Raw genomic sequence first — 20,801 nt, forward strand, 5'->3', positions numbered from 1 at the left:
GACTAAACATGATATGTAAACACTCAAACATCATGCCTCCACAAAAGATCACCTTTTATATAAAAATGTATGATTTCTGTACTCCATTTGTAGCTACCTTTCAGCAGTGGATTACTTGTTCCTGAAATTAACCAACTCTTTTCCATGCAGTATGTTTGGCATCCTTCTTGCGACACCCCAGCTGAGATCAGGACCTTCAAATTCTTTGTATACTGGGTGGTGGGCCTCTATCAAATAAGACATTCCTCTCCAATTCTTTATACCAAATGGTCCAGGTTGTCTACCACCATTATAACAAAATCTTAAATCTGGGCATGTGAAATCCAAATTTGCCAAACTATCAGGAAAAATGAACCTTTTAGGAAGCTTCTCCAGGAAATTTTACATTGAACAAATGGCTAATGTAAATGAGTAAGACCCATCTTGTGTCTAGCCAAATTTTATGTTTTAGTGTTATTTTAAAAAAGCATTTTAAAATCTGAAGAAAGGGTAATCAAATGAAAGCACCAATGCTATTATATCCTCAATTTCTCAAGTATAAGTTCTGTTTCCAAAAGTCCTTCCTTTCCTCAGCTATTTGCAAAGCTTCCTCAGACAGCCATTTTGCTTTCTTGCATTTCTTTTTCTTTAGGATGGTTTTGGTTGCTACCTATTGTACAATGTTGTGAACCTCTGTCCATAGTTCTTCAGGCACTCTGTCTATCAGATCTAATTCCTTAAATCTATTTGTCACCTCTACTGTATATTCAACAGGGATATGATTTAATTCATACCTGAGTGGCCTAGTGCTTTTCCCTACTTTCTTCAGTTTAAGCCTAAACTTTGCAAGGAGAAGCTCATGGTCTGAGCCACAGTCAGCTCCTGGTCTTGTTTTTACTGACTGTATATAGCTTCTCCATCTTTGGCTGCAGACCATATAGTCAATCTGATTTCTGTGTTGACCATCTGGTGATGTCCATGTGTAGAGCCGTCTCTTGGGTTGTTGGAAAAGAGTGTTTGCTATGACCATTGTATTCTCTTGACAAAATTCTATCAGCCTGTGCCCTGCTTCATTTTGTACTCCAAGGCCAAACTTGCCTGTTATTCCAGTTATCTTTTGGCTTCCTACTTTAGCATTCCAATCCCCCATGATGATAAGGACATCATTTTTGGGTGTTAGTTCTATAAGGTGCTGTAGGGCTTCATAGAACCAGTCAATTTCATCCTCTTCAGCACTGGTGGTTGGGGCATAGACTTGGACTACTGTGATATTGAATGGTTTGCCTTGGATTTGAACTGAGATCATTCTGTCATTTTGAGGATTGTATCCCAGTATTGCTTTTCTTACTCTTTTATTGACTATGAAGGCTACTCCATTTCTTCTGAGGGATTCTTGCCCGCAGTAGTATACCTGATGGTCATCTGAATTAAATTCACCCATTCCTGTCCATTTTAGTTCGCTGATACCTAAGATGTCGATGTTCAGTCTTGTCATCTCTTTTTTGACCACGTCCAGCTTTCCTTGATTCATGGATCTTACATTCCAGGTTCCTATGGAGAAAAAATCTTTACAGCATCGGACTTTCCTTTCACCACCAGACACATCCACAGCTGAGCATCCTTTCGGCTTTGGCCCAGTCGCTTCATTCTTTCTGGCGCTACTAGTACTAGCCCTCTGCTCTTCCTCAGTAGCATATTGGACACCTTCCAACCTGAGGGGCTCATCTTCCAGCGTCATATCGTTTTGCCTTTTGGTACTGTCCATAGGGTTTTCATGGCAAAGATACTGGAGTGGGTTGCCATTTCCTTCTCCAGTGGATCACGTTTTGTCAGAACTCTCTGCTATGACCTTTCCGTCTTGGGTGGCCCTGCACGGCATAGCTCATAGCTTCATTGAATTATGCAAGCCCCTTTACCACGACAAGGCAGTAATCCATGAAGGGGTTTGAATTTTATATTAGTTCAAATACAGGAAAACAACAACCATGAGAAATTTTACAATATAGATAGTTAAGTAGATGTAGATATCTGTCCACAAGTAGAGAAGAAAGTGAGTTAAAAAAATCCCACAGGTATAATATGTTTGCAATTATATGCAGAATATTTTGTGAAACATCTATGTGAAAGGGAATTGTTACAGTTGGTTTGCTTTGAAACTTCCTCTTTTTCATCATTAAAATAAAATCTAAATTAGGGAATATTGAAGGAAAGTATCATTGTCATTCAATGATATATTTTTGAATAAAAGATAAACTAGAATATTTTGAGAATATTTTCCATGAGAGAGATAAAACAACCCTTACATTTAGTCTTCTTAATAGGCTTTTTGTTTGTATGTGAGAGAGGTCAAGGTCAGCGGATGTCTGAGAAACAATGTACAATTTTATACATGAAAAGAAAGAGCTGAAATGAACATAAAATGGATGTTTCCACCTGCTACAGATCTCTTAGCATCCCTTGATTGCTTCTCTGGCCAAAATCCTTTCTTTAATTTAGATTTAGGAGATTCCTTTGATGACAAAATTATGAATAATCTTGAAAGATCAGACTCCCAAAGAGAGTCAGATGATATTCAGGCTATACCTATGTGAGCATACATAATTGCAACCATCTTTCAAACAGATTTACATGTTTCAGCAACACAATCTGCACTGTTGAAGAACCTTTGTATGGAGAGGTCTTGGCCAATTATTCCACCCTTTCCTGCTTCTGGTTCCAATTAAATACTCACACTGTTGCTGTGAGAATTAGCAGTTTATTCAAGCCAAAGAATAGGAGCAGACAACGAATGCAAGTCAAAACAAGAGTCTCTGGAAGAACCTTATCTTAATGGTTTTTCTTTAACAGAACCATGGAGTAGAATAATCCATTCCAGAGTTCCAAGATCCAGGTCAGAATTTCAGAAACAGAATCTGTATAAGCACCTGGGATCTGACAGTTGCTTCCAATCAGGGTCATGGGTCAGAGCTGCCTGTTAAGCAGGTCTGCCAGCCAGCTGTCTCTAATCAAGATATTTATTCCCTTACTTGGCAAGGAGCCTTATAGAAGGTTCAGCTCCTCTCTAGTCACCAATGCAGAGGCTAGACTTCCTTACCTCATCTTCTGACTTTTTTAGCTACTGGGATGTTGCCTATGTTTGATCAATGTCATGCCATTCTTGACTTTGTATCTTCTGAGACTGATATTCATTTCACAGGTCCTGCTGGAGCAGTTTCTTCATGTTCAGAGTCATTGATTTCTCGGTCATACCATAATTAGTAATAGAAAATTTATAATGCTTTCAAAAATATATTAAAATGTTCTGCCAGACATTATAGAAAGACCTATACAGTAGACCAACAGGGTGGTTCATTTTTGAAAAGGGAAGAATGCCATGCCTATGTGTAGAATGGCAAGTCAGAATATGCAGGGCAATACAAATTAATGTATTGTTATAAATAATATAAACCTGCCACTGTACATTGATAACTTACATCTTTAGACTGTGTCTGACAGTGATTTTTGATTTGTATTTATCAATACAAAATATTAAGCTACAGTATATTGTCAGATGTCGCAGAGGTAATTCCCAATGTGCCTAAAAGTACATGTAAGAAAGTGATCTGTGCTTTGTATAATAGATAATATTTTTATTTCCAAAGATGTTAATGGAAATTTTAATGGGACATTTCTTAAATTCTTTGACTAAACATTTCAATCCACATTCAGAAATGCAACATATGATTTTTGGGAAAAGCCAGAAGTTTTTCTTTAGATACCATATGCCTTTTTTAATAGAATGGATAGTAAATCTCTGGAAAGTTCAGTATACAAAGCATGCAAATGAGACATACAAAATCAGCAAACCATTCTCTAAAATTAAGTATGTCTTCCAGTACAGAGATTTTTAGAACTAAGTTGTGTTTGTTTAAAAAGTTACTTATCTTGCATGCTTATACTGCTATCCATGTTAGAAGGTGCAGATAAAAAAAACAGCTATAAGATATGAAAATTCATTCAAAAATTTAACTTTTTGTCCTTGTATCTATGAAGTGGAACCTTTAATTTCCCCACCCCTAGATTACAACAGATATTGAGTTAAACACTAACATCAAACATAGCAGAATCAAAATATTTGGCCCAGATTTAATGCTAAGTTTTCATAAAGTGCTGGTTTAAGTCAAATTTCAGCATCACCATCCCAGAACTCCATGAAAGATGAAATCTTATGATGACCTGGAAAATAATATTCCCTACATTATGTTGGAAGATGAAGAACCTGCTAGCGAATGCAGTAACTGTGGAGTAATTTAGTAAAGGACTGCATGGCAGGTTGCCTGAATTGATTATTAGTCAAAAGGTTTTTAGAATTAATCTGATGCCTCATGAAATTAATGAGAAGAGAGATGTGGTATGGCTATAGCCTGGCATAGTATCACCTAAGGGAGGCTGTGATAACTAACAACCAAGGATTCTCTGAAGGGCATATTATTCCCTAAGGTAAAGAACACTAAGAAAGTGGTTTATAACCAAGATTTATATGATGTCACTGAGAAAAGGTCAGTTTGGTAAAGGTCAAATGTATTTGCCTTAGAAAAGTAGCATAGCAAGCCTAATCACTTGGAATATATTAAGCTGATCTGCAAAGATCATTTGAAACACACCCAGAGGGTATCAAAGTTAAAAATGTCAATAAAGAGGTTATAATCCCCATTTAATTGTAAAACACTTAAAATCCAGAGGATTTTCCCCCAAATCACTGCAAATGTCCACCTTCCTCTAGTTTCATTTACTGTAATAAAATGGATGGCAACTAACCAGTCTCTTGTTGTTCATTTTTTATTGTTTGAGTCTGACAATTTAATACCTCCCAGAAGACTCTGTTCTTCTTACTATTCATTTCATTTAACTCAAAGCTAGCTTCAGAACACTCTTAGACATTTAAATTGGAACTAGCAAGATTCACATTGTCAGTTTTCGGAACTGAAATGGCAAATAACATTGCATTTCTGAAAGAGATGCAAACCAAAATGCTCAGTAGTATTGAGATAGTGATGATAATTATAATAATGATTGTTTTTTATTACATAGTGATTTTTTAAAATAAATGTATATTATGTTTTGGAACTCATGGATATGGATAAGGATACCTTTATTCAAGGCTAGGTTATGGACCAGTCTAGCCTAGTGCTGTCAACACTGATCAGCAATAGCTGCCCAGGATTTGAGCTAAATTTCTTTAGCTTTATTATAAGAATGCAGGGATTGAATCTGAAAACTTCTAAGAATGAAGCATTCAATTTAATGGAAAATCATTACATAACAGACTTGTTTGGGATTACATTACAAATATCTGTGGCTTTTTTTTCAGCCCAACATACAGCATGGACAATGGATAGAATTATTTTTTGCTTATTACTGAATTTTTATTTACATGCTTTCAAACATGCTAGGTTGGCAGGAGCTGGGACATGGAACAGGAGCTCACCCACCTCATGGCTCTCAGGTCTTAAACTGATGAGCTATAGACTTTTAACCTTTATAAACATTCAGAAAGCATTCCATGCTTTGCTGTACACTCTGTGCTGCAGCATCATATCATGCTGGTCTCATCTCCAGACAATGCTGGCTCTTTTGACTTAAGAAATAGAGATGAGCACCACCCCATAAAATCAGTCACAACTAGTGGATTAAAATCCACTGGAGACCTTTACCTTTACCTAAATTTTTAAGGATGACTGGTGCTAAAATGACTAAAGGCAGTATCTAGGAAAAGTTAAAACCATGCCACAGGTTGACCTCAGTAATTGGGACTGTCACTAAGCAACGTGGTCATAAAGCCCAATGTTCTGTGATCACACTAACTTACAATGGCAGTTCCAGTTGTGGTGGTTAAGCAAGTCCCATGTGGTTTCTAAGGGCAACGTCATGTGATTGTCATTTGCAACCTCCTGCCAGCTTCCCATTAACTTGACGAAAGCCAGCAATGAAGGTTACAAACAATGATGATATGACCACAGCACTCTGTGACTGTTGTAATAGTGAGCTGGTTGCCAAACATCCAAGCTGCAATCACTGCAGGGTTGCTGCAATGGCCACAACCTGAAGAGCAGCCATGAGTTTTCTCATTAAGTGCTGTCATACCTTTGAAGAACTGCTGAACAAATGGTCATTAACAAAGATTACCTTTATAACAAAAGAAGAGAAATTAAACAGAAGTAGATAACAGTCATACAGAAAATACAGAAAATTAAAACAGTCCTAGCATTCCAGTGGGTTCACAAAACTCCACAACCCAGGACCTGCTGAAAGAGGATTGCAACGTCATAGACCTCAAGGAGAAGCTGTTACAGAAAACAGAATGGTAACAGAGAAAGCATGCTTACAGGGTCCCATAAAATGACATTTTTCAGTGCTGTAAAAGTAAATTAAATAGAGATTTTGACAACATTGTTTCATCCATTCCTAGTTGAAATAGTTCAATAAAATTGGGCTGGAAAACCTCCAAGTTTCCTTTCAACTCTGTTATTCTATTATTCTATGTTGCTCGTACTGTATCTTCCAGAGATTATAGGGCAAGATTGTCTAAAGATGAACAAATATATGAAACATATAGTCTATATTGATCAATATAAGTTTTCTCATAACATCAATTAAGTTCTTCTACTTTAATTAAGTTGCATGTTTAAAGCTTCTCTAGTACCTGGGTATTTTGTTTCACAAAAATAGGTGTGAAAATAAGGCATAAGCTAGGGCCTGAAATAACTGAACCACTTACTAGATGTATTCCTTTATAATTTAGAACAGAATAATTAAATGAAAGCAATCTTATGTTAAATGTATCATTTCCAGAGGGGACTGCAATGACTGTCCACTGACAATAGGAAACTGGTTTTAGATAATAGATAGTCCTCTAACTATCTCATGTTACATATTCAGCTAGATATCCCTCTGAATTTGTTTCACAAGCTTATTCCAAACTTCAGTGATTATTTCTGTCCTCCTTTTGAACTCCTGAGCTCATTAGGTAATTTAAATGCACATTAAATTACCAAGAACTCATCATAATACTCAGAGAAGGATAAAATCCCATGGAGAGATAAGTTCATATCTGCTTAGTATTCTGAGAGAAATGGTTTCAAGTATTTCCTATAAGAATTCAGTTATCAAATTTCTCAAATGTCTGCAAGGTTGATGCCCCATACAATACTATGTAATATATGTAACATATGTACATACCTTTAAAACAAACATCATTAATAAATGTATGCCTGATCAGAGAGAGACCAATGCTCCAAACAAACAGTGAGGGTGATTATTAAAAAAGCTATTCCAAAACCATTGTATCAATAGAAACTGTAGCAATTCTTCCTGACTTTTCAGTTTAACAGTTTTCTAGTAGAAATATTGTGTTGTCCTCATACAAACTACATAAATAGTTATCTAAGAGAGACATTAATAAGTCAAGGCATTAGGCTTGGATAGAGTAGGAGAAATTGCAGAACCTGGGGGCATAGTAAGAAGAGGGATCAGCCTAGAATTCCTATGTAGTCTTAAGCAACTAAGTCCAATCTCTTGCATCTCCTTCTAGTATTATGGAAGATGGAACATTTTGTCCAGCTAGAAAAAAGGCTATTATGTTCAGGATGGACAATTTATATGTAAGACACTTAGCATGAATGAAGTGTCTTCTGAGCAAGCAACCTTTATAATAAGGAAAGAAAAAATATCCATTTTTTCTTAAGGTCAAAAATCTTTTGTTTTAGTTCTAAATTGGTTCTCTTAAAAGATGATGAAATTAAATAATGGACAGAGAGGCCATAATATTTGAGGTTTTCATCCATCACTAATGAATCATATCTGGGAACCAGTAGTTCCCAAGCCGCAAGTAAAAAGCCGAGCCGGCCGACATTTGACAGTTGACAGCTGTCAAATGGCCGCCCGAAGCAACGACGCACGCGCACCGCCCAGCCGGCCGCCATTCCCGTTGACAGCTGTCAAAAGGGCTGCCGGGGGCCAACGCGCACGCGCCAGATTTGACAGTTCCCGGAACTGTCAAATCGGGAAGTCTTCAACCCGGTCCTCCGAGCTGAGCTAAGCGCTCAGCTGAGAGGAATTCCCTGACAGCCGCAGAGCTGTCAAAGTACTGTTAGTTGATTGGCCGTTCTCCGAACGGCGGGGAAATACCGCTACCTGATTGGCTACGCTGTTTGACAGTTCCCTATATAAACCCGGATTGTTTTGACAGTCAGCTGCGGGGAGCTGAACCAAATAAACGAGTTAACCTTGCCTACGGTCTCTCGCCTGTCTTTGTAAAGACAATTCACCTGGCGACGAAGGTGGGATCCCGGTACTACAGAGCTGCCTGCTGAGTTAGCCTCCGCGAAGGAGTTCCGATCCCTCTCGCTGAAAGTCACTGCTGAAGCCACATCGAGGGATAAGGAACCCTTCGGCAGTTTGAACAGCACCGTGGATCCAGACCATGGCAAATTTAGGCCACGTCAGAGAGTTTGACGTCCGCCATCCCGAGGGATGGGAATCGCACTGGGGACAAGTCGAAGGCTACCTCGTAGTCAACAAGATAACGGAGGATCGTCACAAGGCTACCGCCCTCCTGTGTCTCAGCAGGCCTGCCGTCTACGACATCGCCGTAGGGCTCTGCAGCCCAGACCCCATCGCGACCATCCCCTATGCCGTACTAACCGACCGCCTCAGCAAGCACTTCATGCCCCGGCGGTCCGAGCTGTACTGGCACCTCCATTTCGCCCGCCGCCGACAGCAACCGGGCGAAACGACCACAGCCTTCATCGCTGGGGTACGTCACGCTGCCCGCAGGTGCCAATTTCCCGACCTGGAAGACCGTATCAGAGATCAGGTCATCGTCGGTCTCTCCAACGAGCGGCTCCAGCGGAAATTGGTAGCCAGACCCACGTTAGACCTCGCCCAACTCACATTAGAGATCATGGCCTACGAAGATAGCCACCGTGAAGGCTCCCCGATGTTCAGAAGCAGCCCGGCCGGGTCAGTCCACTACGCCGGGGAACCGAACGACGAGCAACCCGAAACCTTCACCGGCGTCGACGACATCATGTCCCGTTTCAGCAAAATGGGCACCGACCCCGGAAAGAACCGCAGGCCATTCAGGCCAGCTGCCCCCGGCCCAAGACCCACCTCCGCAGGCCAAAAACCTAAGTGTGCCAGCTGCGGCGGGGCGCATGCCAGAACCACATGTCGTTTCAGAAATGCCAGGTGTCACGGATGCGGGAAGACCGGGCACATTCGCTCCGCGTGTCGCAGCTCGAACCGGGAAACCCTCCACGAGCTTGAGGAGATTCCGGCAGGTAGGACCAGGGTTCCCCTTTCTGCCAGGGAAATTCCCCAGCCCTCAGTATTGTCCATTTGGGCCCAACAAAAAATTTCGCCCATCCACCATTTACAGCCCAAAATTAAGATCTGGGTCAAAATTCAAGGAGTGCCCTGTGAAATGGAGGTCGACTCCGGCTCCTCTGTTTCAATAATGTCCTGGGACACTCTCAAAAAGATTGGGTTAAACATCAGACGCCGTATCCCCCTGCAACCCTCCAAAATACTCCTTGCAGACTTCCAGGGGGCCGCCATCCACTTAAAGGGACAGGCACAAGTAAGGGTAGAATACAAAAAATTCCAGGGGCAATTAACAATCCAAATCACTGAGGCTCCCAGGACCACCCTCATCGGGTTAGACTGGTTCGAGGCTCTAGGCATCCACCTGGAGGGCACCAACCGCATACAATCCCGAACATTAGAGCAGGTCTGCCAGGCGTTCGCGGACGTTTTCGATGGAACGCTTGGCAAATATACAGGTCCCCCCATAGACCTCAAATTAAAACCTGAGGTAGGTCCCATCCGCATCAAGGCAAGAAGGGTCCCCTTTGCGCTAAAACAAAAAATCGAAGCAGAATTAGACCGTCTAGTCAGCCTGGGAGTCCTAGAACCAACAGACGGAGGAACCTGGGAAACCCCCATAGTGACACCAGTTAAACCAAACGGTGACGTGAGAATATGCGCGGACTATAAAGCAACAGTCAACCGCTCATTAAATCCCCACGCATACCCAGTGCCTGCTGTCAGGGACGTGCTGTCAGAAATAGGGTCCGGCTCAATATTTGCCAAACTCGACCTAGCGCATGCCTTTCTTCAGCTACCGGTCACCCGGGAAACAGCTGAAGCACAAACCATCGTCACTCACCGTGGCGCTTTCAAAGTAAACCGCCTCCAATTCGGCATCTCTGTGGCCCCTGGCATTTTCCAGGAGGTCATGGAAAAGACCTTAAAAGGAATCCCAGGTGTCTGCCCCTATTTCGATGACATACTCATCGCTGGGGAATCGGAAAACAACTTAGCAGACAGACTACAGGAAGTACTATTAAGATTTAGAAAAGCAGGGCTCAAACTAAAACGTGAAAAATGTTCCATAGGCGTCCCGTCAGCAGATTTCTTAGGCTACAAGATCGACTCGCAAGGAATTCACCCCACAAACTCAAAAATCCTTGCTATCAAGGCCGCCCCTACCCCAAAAAATAAAACCGAGCTCCAAGCCTTCCTTGGACTTTTAAATTTTTACCACGCCTTCCTACCAGGGAAGGCAACTATCGCAGAACCCCTCCACAGACTGCTCGATAAAGGGGCAGCCTGGCAGTGGACTACAGCCCACGAAAACAGTTTCAAGTCACTTAAACAAATGCTTTCCAGCAACGCAACTATTTCCCACTACCAGGAGGACAAACCTCTATGCATAGCCTGCGATGCATCCCCATATGGGATCGGAGCAGTTTTAAGCCATTTAGACAACAATGGCACCCAATCCCCAGTGGCATATTATTCCAGAACTCTTTCCAAAACGGAAAGAAACTATGCCCAAATAGATAAAGAAGCCCTGGCAATTGTGGCGGGAATTAAAAAATTTCACGATTACCTTTACGGTCGCCCCTTTGTGATTTACACAAACCATTGTTAGGACTATTCACTTGGGACCGTCAGACCCCCCAAATCTTATCTCCCAGGATGTTGCGCTGGACAACATTCCTCACAGCATACTCCTACCAATTAATATATAAGCCAGGACACCAAATGTGTCACGCTGACGGCCTCAGCAGATTACCCCTACCCCACACAGAGCCAGACCCAGCCCCAGCAGGCAACATCTTAGCTATTCAAGAGCTCCCAGAATGCCCACTGACAGCAAAAGATATCGCTACTGCAACTTCGTCAGACAAAACACTTAGCAGAGTGTTAGCATGGGTACACACAGGCTGGAAGACCTCTTGCCCAGGCACAGAGTTTCAGCCATACTTCTCCAGGCAAAATGAACTAACGTCACACTTAGGATGTTTACTCTGGGGGTGCAGGGTAATCGTGCCCACCAAACATAGGCCAAAAGTACTGGACACCTTACATGAGGGCCACCCTGGCATCGTAAAAACAAAAGCCCTGGCCCGCAGCTACGTCTGGTGGCCAGGAATAGACCAAGACATAGAAAAGTACATTGCTGGCTGCTACCTATGCCAAGAATCCCGCCCACTCCAACCCAAAGCCCCAATTCATAAATGGGAACTCACAAAAAACCCCTGGTCCCGCATCCACATTGATTATGCCGGGCCCTTCCAAGGACAGGTCTTCCTCATAGTTGTAGATAGTTATTCCAAATGGCTGGAGGTTCTCCCGGTTCACAGCACAACGTCTGCCGCAACCATTCAAGCCCTCAGGGGAATCTTCGCAACACACGGTCTCCCCGACGTCATTATTTCAGACAATGGCCCTCAATTTACTTCTCATGACTTTCAGATCTTCACGAGGAGAAATTGTATTAGGCATTCAACATCGGCTCCCTTCCACCCATCGTCCAACGGCCTTGCGGAGGTTATGGTGAGGACCACCAAAGACGCCCTCAAAAGAATCATCACAGGAAACTGGTACCGACGCTTGTCACAATTTCTCTTAGCCCACCATTCTACTCCCTGCACAACCACCGGCAAAAGCCCGGCCGAACTTCGATGGGGCCACCGCCTGGTGACACGGCTCGACAGACTCCACCCCGACAGACTGGCAGCCGAAATGACACCAAACACCCAGCCAAAAACATTCTCCAAAGGACAAAATGTTTGGTCCCGAGATTATGGGGGAAGGGATAAGTGGGTTCAGGGGGTTATCCTGGACCAAACTGGACCATTATCATACACAGTGGACACAGGGACAGGACTCATACAACGCAGACACACGGATCAGCTCCGACCCAGGTCACTACCCAACCCCTCTCTGCAACCGACTCTGGGTGAGCCTACGCCAGCCGACACCCCCGGACCCGATGAATTCCTCCCCCAGGACCCACAACCATCTGCTGAGCCCCACCTAGAAACAACTCCTCCAGCCTCGCAACCCGAAGGGAGCACCCCCTGTCCCCGACGGTCCAGCCGAGCCAGAAAACCCCCCGCATACCTCGCGGACTTTGAATGGAAGGGAAACCCACCATCTGTTAAAGAACCTGTTAACCATACTGTTTTAAAACGTTCAACTGTTGTTATGCATAACATACCTGTTCAGGGGGGGGGAAAGGGGGTGAATCATATCTGGGAACCAGTAGTTCCCAAGCCGCAAGTAAAAAGCCGAGCCGGCCGACATTTGACAGTTGACAGCTGTCAAATGGCCGCCCAAAGCAACGACGCACGCGCACCACCCAGCCGGCCGCCATTCCCGTTGACAGCTGTCAAAAGGGCTGCCGGGGGCCAACGCACACGCGCCAGATTTGACAGTTCCCGGAACTGTCAAATCGGGAAGTCTTCAACCCGGTCCTCCGAGCTGAGCTAAGCGCTCAGCTGAGAGGAATTCCCTGACAGCCGCAGAGCTGTCAAAGTACTGTTAGTTGATTGGCCGTTCTCCGAACGGCGGGGAAATACCGCTACCTGATTGGCTACGCTGTTTGACAGTTCCCTATATAAACCCGGATTGTTTTGACAGTCAGCTGCGGGGAGCTGAACCAAATAAACGAGTTAACCTTGCCTACGGTCTCTCGCCTGTCTTTGTAAAGACAATTCAACTAACTTCTAGGAGAATATAGAATTGCTCTCAAGAATTAAGGAGGCCAGAGATCATTCCATAAGGCCAATTTTAGCCAAAATGTTAGGTTACAGTCTCAAGCAAGCCTTAGCAGAAACTAACACAAATTCTACTGCAATATTAGAGGCACTGCAGACTGCTAATGCTATAAGCGTATAGGACAATAAGCAAGTATATCTTCCACTAATTCCGTTGGTGACATTATTATGTCCTGAAATAACATTGTTACATTAGATATGAGGTCAGGACCAAGTTGGCATGCTGCATAATTTGGTTCCTCCGTCTGTAATACAGGGTCATCATCTTGTTGCTTGTTAGTATTTAAAGTCTGATGGGTATTTGTAAGCATGTAGAAGGTATCTGAAAGAAAATCTCAATGCACAGAATAGGATAATAGAACTGATAATAAGTTTGAGTGATTTTATCTGAAAACTTTTTTGAAAGAAACTATAAACCTACTAATTATGTTCAGCATATCAAAAAGGCTACAGGAATAAACAATTACAAAAGAACAGGTAGAAAAAAATGGACATAATTTGTTTCTGCATTTTGGATTGCTTTCATTGATCTCCTTTTATATAGCTCTTCTTATATACTGAAGACTATTAAATTCAGGGTTTTTTTAATTTTTTCTTTTCACAGGCAGAGAATTTGAAGGTGAAGAAGAGTTCTTGGAGATCCTGGGAATCACACGAGAGCAGTCAGGCAAATACGAGTGCAAAGCTGCAAATGAGGTTTCCACAGCTGATGTGAAGCAAGTCCGAGTCACTGTGAATTGTGAGTTATTTTTATTTCGACCAGATCAGATTAACGTAATGGCAGATCAGATTATAGTAATGGCAATGAATGAAAAACTGTTATGACAGAGGAAACACTACCTGCACAGTCCAGTTGGGAACTATTAGTGAACCAAATATGAAAAATCTCTAAGAAAAAGCATTTGGCCAAGGAAGCAAAATAAATAAAATAAAAAAATAAAAATCTGAAAAAAAAGACCACCAAGTGAATCTGAGACAAAGCAATTCACATTCCCTCCTGTAACTCAATGGATACCATATGAATTAAACACAGAGCAAGGAAGAACCATAAAATGAAGAGTGCTAACAGTCATACATTCTGTGCTAACATTTAGGCAAAACTTTCCAAAGTGAGAAAAAAAATATTAAAGAAAATCCCAAACTGGGAGCATCCTTGTACATGTTAAATCTGCCCGAAAATATGTACCTCGACCATGATATTTAAGATAGGAATTTTAAAAAACATTTAGAAAAGAAGATAGTATTGTCTCAAGAACTCTGCTTATAAATGTCTATCAGAAATGAAGTATAAACTATTTAGTAAATATTAGATTAGAAAAATATAAATAGGAAACTCATACTGTAACCTGTTTAGCTATCCAAAATAGACAGCTTTTTCTTTGTTTGAACATGGCTTAGATAATCTGTTCAGCAATTACTTTAAATCCTTTCTAGAAATGTGTTTGTGAATTGACTGTGCATTTAGAATATTTCAGTCTCATTTTCCCTTCTTTTAATTTATAATACATTTATACTTTCATGAAAAGAAATTACTATTTTGGGTCTTGGAGTATTATTTAAATATAAATTCTACAGATTTAAGATCTCAGAGAGACATATGTCCTTATGCACTTTTACATAGTAATTGGCTAGTTTAGTTAGCTAATTTAAGTAAAACAATCACAACAGCAAATATTCTATTTCTTGCAAAAAAAAAAGTTGGTTCCAGTTTGTCAGATCTGAGAGAAAAGCATCAGTATAAATTTGTTTTGCCCAGACAATGCAAAAAGGGGCTTTTTCAGAAGGTTATGTTAAAATGTTGAACATAAGAACTCAAGCCAGCAAAAAAAAAATGTGTGGGCAAAAATTGTTCCATCCACTGCCAGTCTCTATTCTGAAACAACAGCAACGCTAAAGAAAAATGTTATCCATATATACCATATATTACAAGTGATGTTAAGAAAGGAGATTAGTAGGATTGGTAGATTGCTTTGGTTTTGTTTCCCTTCTCACCAAGTATTATATAGAATTATTGGTGGATTTTTTTCAACTTTTATCTATCAAGGGCTGGGACAGGATTAGGCAAATGTAGGAAGGTTTTTAGAATGCAAGTTTAACCACCGGTTAAACTGCCTGTATAATAGGTTGCTGGCATTGGTGCTCAGTGATGTAACCTGTCAGGATGTTTCTAAATACAGTTCTAGTGCTATTTGAAAGAATCTTAGATCTATGTGTTCAGTTGACAAATACTGTTGCTCAGAAGATTGTTGCATGAAGTAGGAACCTAAATAGAGTTGATCCTACTTCACTCTGTACCCCTTCTGTGCACCTGTAACCTGTTGACTAGACTATCATTAAATACAGGTATAGAGCTTTTCAAATGATTGCTAAACTTATGTTTATAAGAAGTCTGTGCAAGACATGACAAGTCCTATAAAGAGCTCTGGACAGGAAATAAATAGCATCATTCTTCTGTAGAAACCCACCCCAAGCCAAATGTGCCATGGAGGCCATTCCCAATCAGAAGAAGAAATGGACAAGCCTGTAGCAGTTTAAACTTAAGTTTAAACTAAGAGGAGCTAGACAGGTTCCAATTTCTAACCATGTAAGCAAGCGCTTCATCGGTGAAGTATCCTGAATGTATATTTTGGGAGATAAAGGAAGCCTTATGTTTAACGTGGAACAAGATAAGTATGACTAACCTGCCTCAGTTACACTTTGAGGACATGGGAGAAAAAAGGGGATAGTGGGTCATGTTCAGTGGTGGAATTCAAATATGTTCAGTTTTCTGCGTGGATGCCGCTTCCAGAAGTCCATTCTGGGCCTGAGCAACAAAAAATTAGCTACTGGTTCTGATAAAATGGTGTGAACCAGCTGAATTCCGCCACTGGTCATATTCATGCCATGTTAGAGGAAAATGAAGATGAAGATGATCCCATAGTATAATGAAAGAACAGAAAACGTGAACCTTAATTACCTACTTAGTTTAAATTCCTGGCTAACTTGTGAAATTGCTTAGAGTCCAATATATTATTCCAGCTTCTTTGCCAACTATTTCTTTTTTTCAAAATAGATTTGTATTTTTAAAATAAGATCAAATTAAAAGGGAATTAATGTAGCAAAACCACTAATTAGCAAGATCATTTCTAGTAAAAGTAAGACCACCAGCTAAGGATACTTTTACACAGACATCATTTACATTCAATTTAACTCAGAATAATCCCCTCCCATCCTTTTACTTTCTGAATACTGTTGCTCAATGTTTCTTATCATTTAATCTGCATACCTACAGAAAACCAAGAAATATCTTACAAATATCAATATCTAACAAATATACCTCACCCCATCTTTGTCCCGTTTCCTCATGTTTGTTTTCACAATAAGAACAAAAAGTGAACTGTTACTGTAAGGAAAGAGACAAGTCCACTCCTGGTTACCTAAGCAGGGGTGTCAAACTTGCAACGTCATGTGTCGTGTCGCAATGTATTGCGACTTTTTTTTCCATTGCCGGCAATAGAGTGGGTGTGGTTTTGGCATGATGCATGCAGCCTGCAGGCCAGCAATTTGATACCCATGGACTAAAGGATTGGTGCAATGCTGCAATTTGCACTATGCTTTCTTGACTTCGGTGGCATGTGACTGAGATGGGTAGTTTTCCCACCGCCTTGAAAGAAGCGGTGGTGAGACCCCTCCTTAAAAAGCCTGTCCTGGACCCAGCTGTATTAAACAACTTCTGTCCGGTCTCCAACCTTCGCTTCCTTGCGAAGGTTGTTGAGAGCGTAGTGGCGCATCAACTCCCTCTGTTCCTGGAGGATGCTGATTATCTAGACCCGTACCAATCAGGTTTCAGGCCCGGACACAGCACAGAGACGGCATTGGTCACTCTAATGAATGATCTCTGGCGAGGTCGGGACAGGGGTTGTTCCTCTGTTCTAGTCCTATTAGACCTCTCAGCGGCTTTTGATACCATCGACCATGGTATCTTACTGCAGCGTCTCAGGAGGTTGGGAGTGGGAGGCACTGTTTTTCAGTGGTTCTCCTCCTACCTTCTGGGACGTTCGCAGTCGGTGTTGGCGGGTGGGCAGAGATCGACCCCGAGGCCTCTCGTTTATGGAGTTCCTCAGGGGTCGGTCCTCTCACCTCTCCTGTTTAACATCTATATGAAGCCGCTAGGTGAGATCATCCGTGGTTTTGGAGTGGGATATCATCAGTATGCTGATGATACCCAGCTTTTCATCTCGACCCCAAACCACCCCAGTGATGCCCTCGACGTGATGTCCCATTGCCTGGAGGCGGTCCGGGTCTGGATGGGGAGGAACAGGCTTCAGCTCAACCCTGACAAGACTGAGTGGCTGTACATGCCGGCATCTCAGGAAATTCAGATTATTCCATCTCTTACTATGGGGGGTGAGTTACTACCCCCCGTAGATAAGGCTCACAACTTGGGTGTCCTCTTAGATTCACAGCTCTCCTTAGATGATCATATAGGAGCTGTGACTAGAGGGGCCTTCGCCCAGGTTCGTCTGGTGCGCCAGTTGCAACCCTATCTGGACCTGGATGCCTTGCGTACAGTCACTCATGCACTTGTGACCTCTCGTTTAGACTACTGCAATGCTTTCTACATGGGGCTGCCCTTGAGGACCACTCAGAAGCTTCAGCTGGTACAGAATGCAGCCGCACGAATTCTGTTGGGGGTCTCCCGATACTCCCATGTTACACCTCTGCTCCGTGAGCTGCATTGGCTTCCAGTTGCCTTCCGGGTGAGATTCAAGGTGCTGGTGATGACATATAAAGCCCTACATGGCATGGGTCCAGATTACCTACGGCAGCACCTGCTGCCGGCGTCAACTTCCCTCCGTCCAGTGCGCTCCCACAGAGAAGGCCTCCTCAGGGTACCACCAGTCAGAGAATGTCGACTGGTGACCCCCAAGGGGAGGGCGTTCTCAGAGGGCGCGCCAGTCCTTTGGAACCGCTTACCGGCTGAACTCCGGATGGCCCCCAACCTTCGCTCCTTCCGGCGTGATCTAAAAACTTATCTATTCAAGCCGGCCTGGTCTGATGGGTTTGGGGTTTTAACATTGTTTTTAACTAACTTGCTGCATCGGGCACAATCATTTAATTTTAAATCTTGTATCCTGTATTCTTATTTTTATTGCCCTGTACACTGCCCTGAGTCCTTTGGGAGAAGGGCGGTATATAAATCAATAAATCAATAAATCAATAAATCAATAAATCAATAAATCAATAAATCAATAAATAAACAAACAAACTATACATGCTACAGAAGGTTCTTTGTTTTGTTTCTGAACTTGAAGTTAATTGCCTTCAGTTACAGAAGAAGTGAAGACTGTTGTGAGAACACAGAGGTATGATGGTGATGCAGAATGGCCAAATACTAAGTATGGAGTTTAAAGCATGAAAGAAACTTATTACAGTTCTTGGATGAGCTATGAGGCAATACAACAACCTAAGGCTCTTTTTAAACTAACTACTTAAAGTGTAGATGTAAAAGTGGCACAGCTGAGTCATAGTCAACTATAATGTGCATATGTATGCAAGCATCTGTTTGATTAGAATATATTATTCTTTTTATAAGGCTACAGCAGATGTAAATTGTTAAGTACTTTACGTTACATCCATAGATCTGTCTGCATCAGGGGATACGGCTGCTAGAAGATGACCTTTCCATTCAGTGCTTTCTTCAGCAGCCAAAATCACCTTGTAAAAAATTTCCAGGATCAGGGGCCCTGCTGAATGGGAAAGAGGCAGCAGGTGGCGATCATAGATAATTAGGCAGACTAGCATCTGTGGAAGTTATTTTCATACAAGCTGCTTCTTAGATTCAGTTAGGGTTAGATCTCTTAATTTTATACATTGTCTATTAGAAAAATGTGATATGAGTAGCTCTGTAAACTACATTTGATCCTTAACTTCATCATGTATAATTTCTGCTGAAGTCACACAATCAAGAGACTTCAAAAGTATTAAGTCACAAAGTCAATCCTCCGCTTAGTGCAGAAGTACAAATTAAAGCGTTCCAAGCAAAAATCTATCACCAGCCTGTGCTTGAAGACAGCTGGTAAAGGGTATCTCACTGTCATCCTAAGTAATTTATGCCATTGTCAAATTGTTGCTCTAAGAAAGCTTTTCACAACATTCAACTGACATTTGCATTTATGCCATTATCTTGTATCCAATATTCTGTGATGACAAAAGATGTAAGGCCTTTAGTCTGAATCCTTTCAGATACTCTGGCTCCGACCAATATAGTCCTACTAGGCTTAGCAGAATTCATAATTTTTGGGAAAGCAAACAAGGCCAATACGGTTGTAGGAACTAAATATAATAAGATAAAATCAAATCTGACTAGGAATCATGGTGTTGTTTATTCCAAATTGCTCCAACCTGGTGCCTTCCTGATGTAGGAAACTTCAAATACCATAGCCAGCAATTAACATGTAAAATGCTTACTGATTATGGGATTATTGGAGATTGTGGAAAATGATGCATCTTTGAAGTGTAGCAAACTAGATTGTAGCACATTGCTGTGGCCCTCTGATGATCCCAAAGCTCCTTTCCCAGAAGCCTCTCCATCTTCTGGTCCTATCTCCCGCTTTTGCTGCCATCAGTTATCTTGTAAACAGCACCTTTAACTGACATCCTTCAATCCTGTATGTAAAAGAGATAGGGTTCATTTTGAGTAATTAAAAGATCAAACTACAAATGTAGAAGCTGTATAATACCACTTACTGACTTATAGAATATAAATATGGTGAACAGAGGATTCAGCCGTCTCTCTCCAACAACAAACAAACCAATCACAGAGGAAATAAGCAAAAACTTAATTAAAAAAAATATAAACATGTAAAGCCCCCTTTTAACATTAAATATCAAAATGAAAATAGTGGATGTGGGGAAAATAAATTTCAGACAAATTCCCAAGAGACAGCTGCTCTGTTACAAAACAGCGGTCTTTCTTCCAGAATCTCTGACAAAATACTGAAGAGGTTTCACTGTATAATAATACATCACAAGAGATTCTAAAGGAAAACTTGCAACTTTTGAAAACAGCCTGAAGGATGAATGAAGGCTAAAATTATGCCCAATTCCCTAACTAGGGCAGAAAAATAAAGAACACAGGACTTAGCACAGTACTAAAAAAACGAGATAAAAATCCTGGATAGGCATTTTAGCTATATCTACAGAAACAGAAGTTTTCTGAAGAAAAGCTCTTCTTCGGCTCTTGGATTTAGTTCCTGTTTGATTCAAACTGTTAACTGCTATTGGGGAGATGAAAAATGCTGCTCTGTCTTTCCTTCTATTTTCCGCTCTTAAAAAACCAAACTGGTTTTTTTCTCTTAATCTCCAGGAGAGGGAGGGGCTTTAAGTCAGACATGTCAAACACAAGGCCCGGGGGCCGGATCCGGCCCGTGAAGTGGTTTCATGTGGCCCCCGAAGCCATCCTGGAAACAGTGAGGGAACGGCCCCCACTGCCTTGGCCCTGGCCCAGAGACCCTCCTCCTGCCAGAGACCTTCAGATCTGTCCCACTCCTGCCCAGGCCCCCATAGGCACCCTTGATGCGAACGATGTAGAGCTGGCCATGCCCACCCAGTAGGCCATACGCACTCTAGCCATGCCCACCCAGTAGGCCATGCCCACCCTGGCCCCACACCCACCCCCCCACCCACCCCGAGGGCAACCACAATGCTGTTGTGGCCCTCAATGAAATTGAG

At 42.0% G+C, this 20,801-nt stretch overlaps 1 protein-coding gene across 2 annotated transcripts in view; it reads left to right on the forward strand.

Moving 5' to 3' along the window:
* LSAMP (limbic system associated membrane protein) overlaps positions 1-20,801 on the forward strand; it is a gene marked incomplete at both ends in the record, with an annotated part of 509,570 nt that overhangs the window by 441,618 nt on the left and 47,151 nt on the right. For both annotated transcript variants that reach the window (XM_083362799.1, XM_083362800.1), the window contains one exon: positions 13,693-13,827. In XM_083362799.1, coding sequence (XP_083218925.1) covers positions 13,693-13,827 — 135 coding nt within the window. The remainder of the gene's footprint in view (positions 1-13,692; positions 13,828-20,801) is intronic.

Source organism: Vipera ursinii (assembly GCF_947247035.1).
Source record: "Vipera ursinii genome assembly, chromosome: 4".
Taxonomy (NCBI): Eukaryota; Metazoa; Chordata; class Lepidosauria; order Squamata; family Viperidae; genus Vipera; species Vipera ursinii.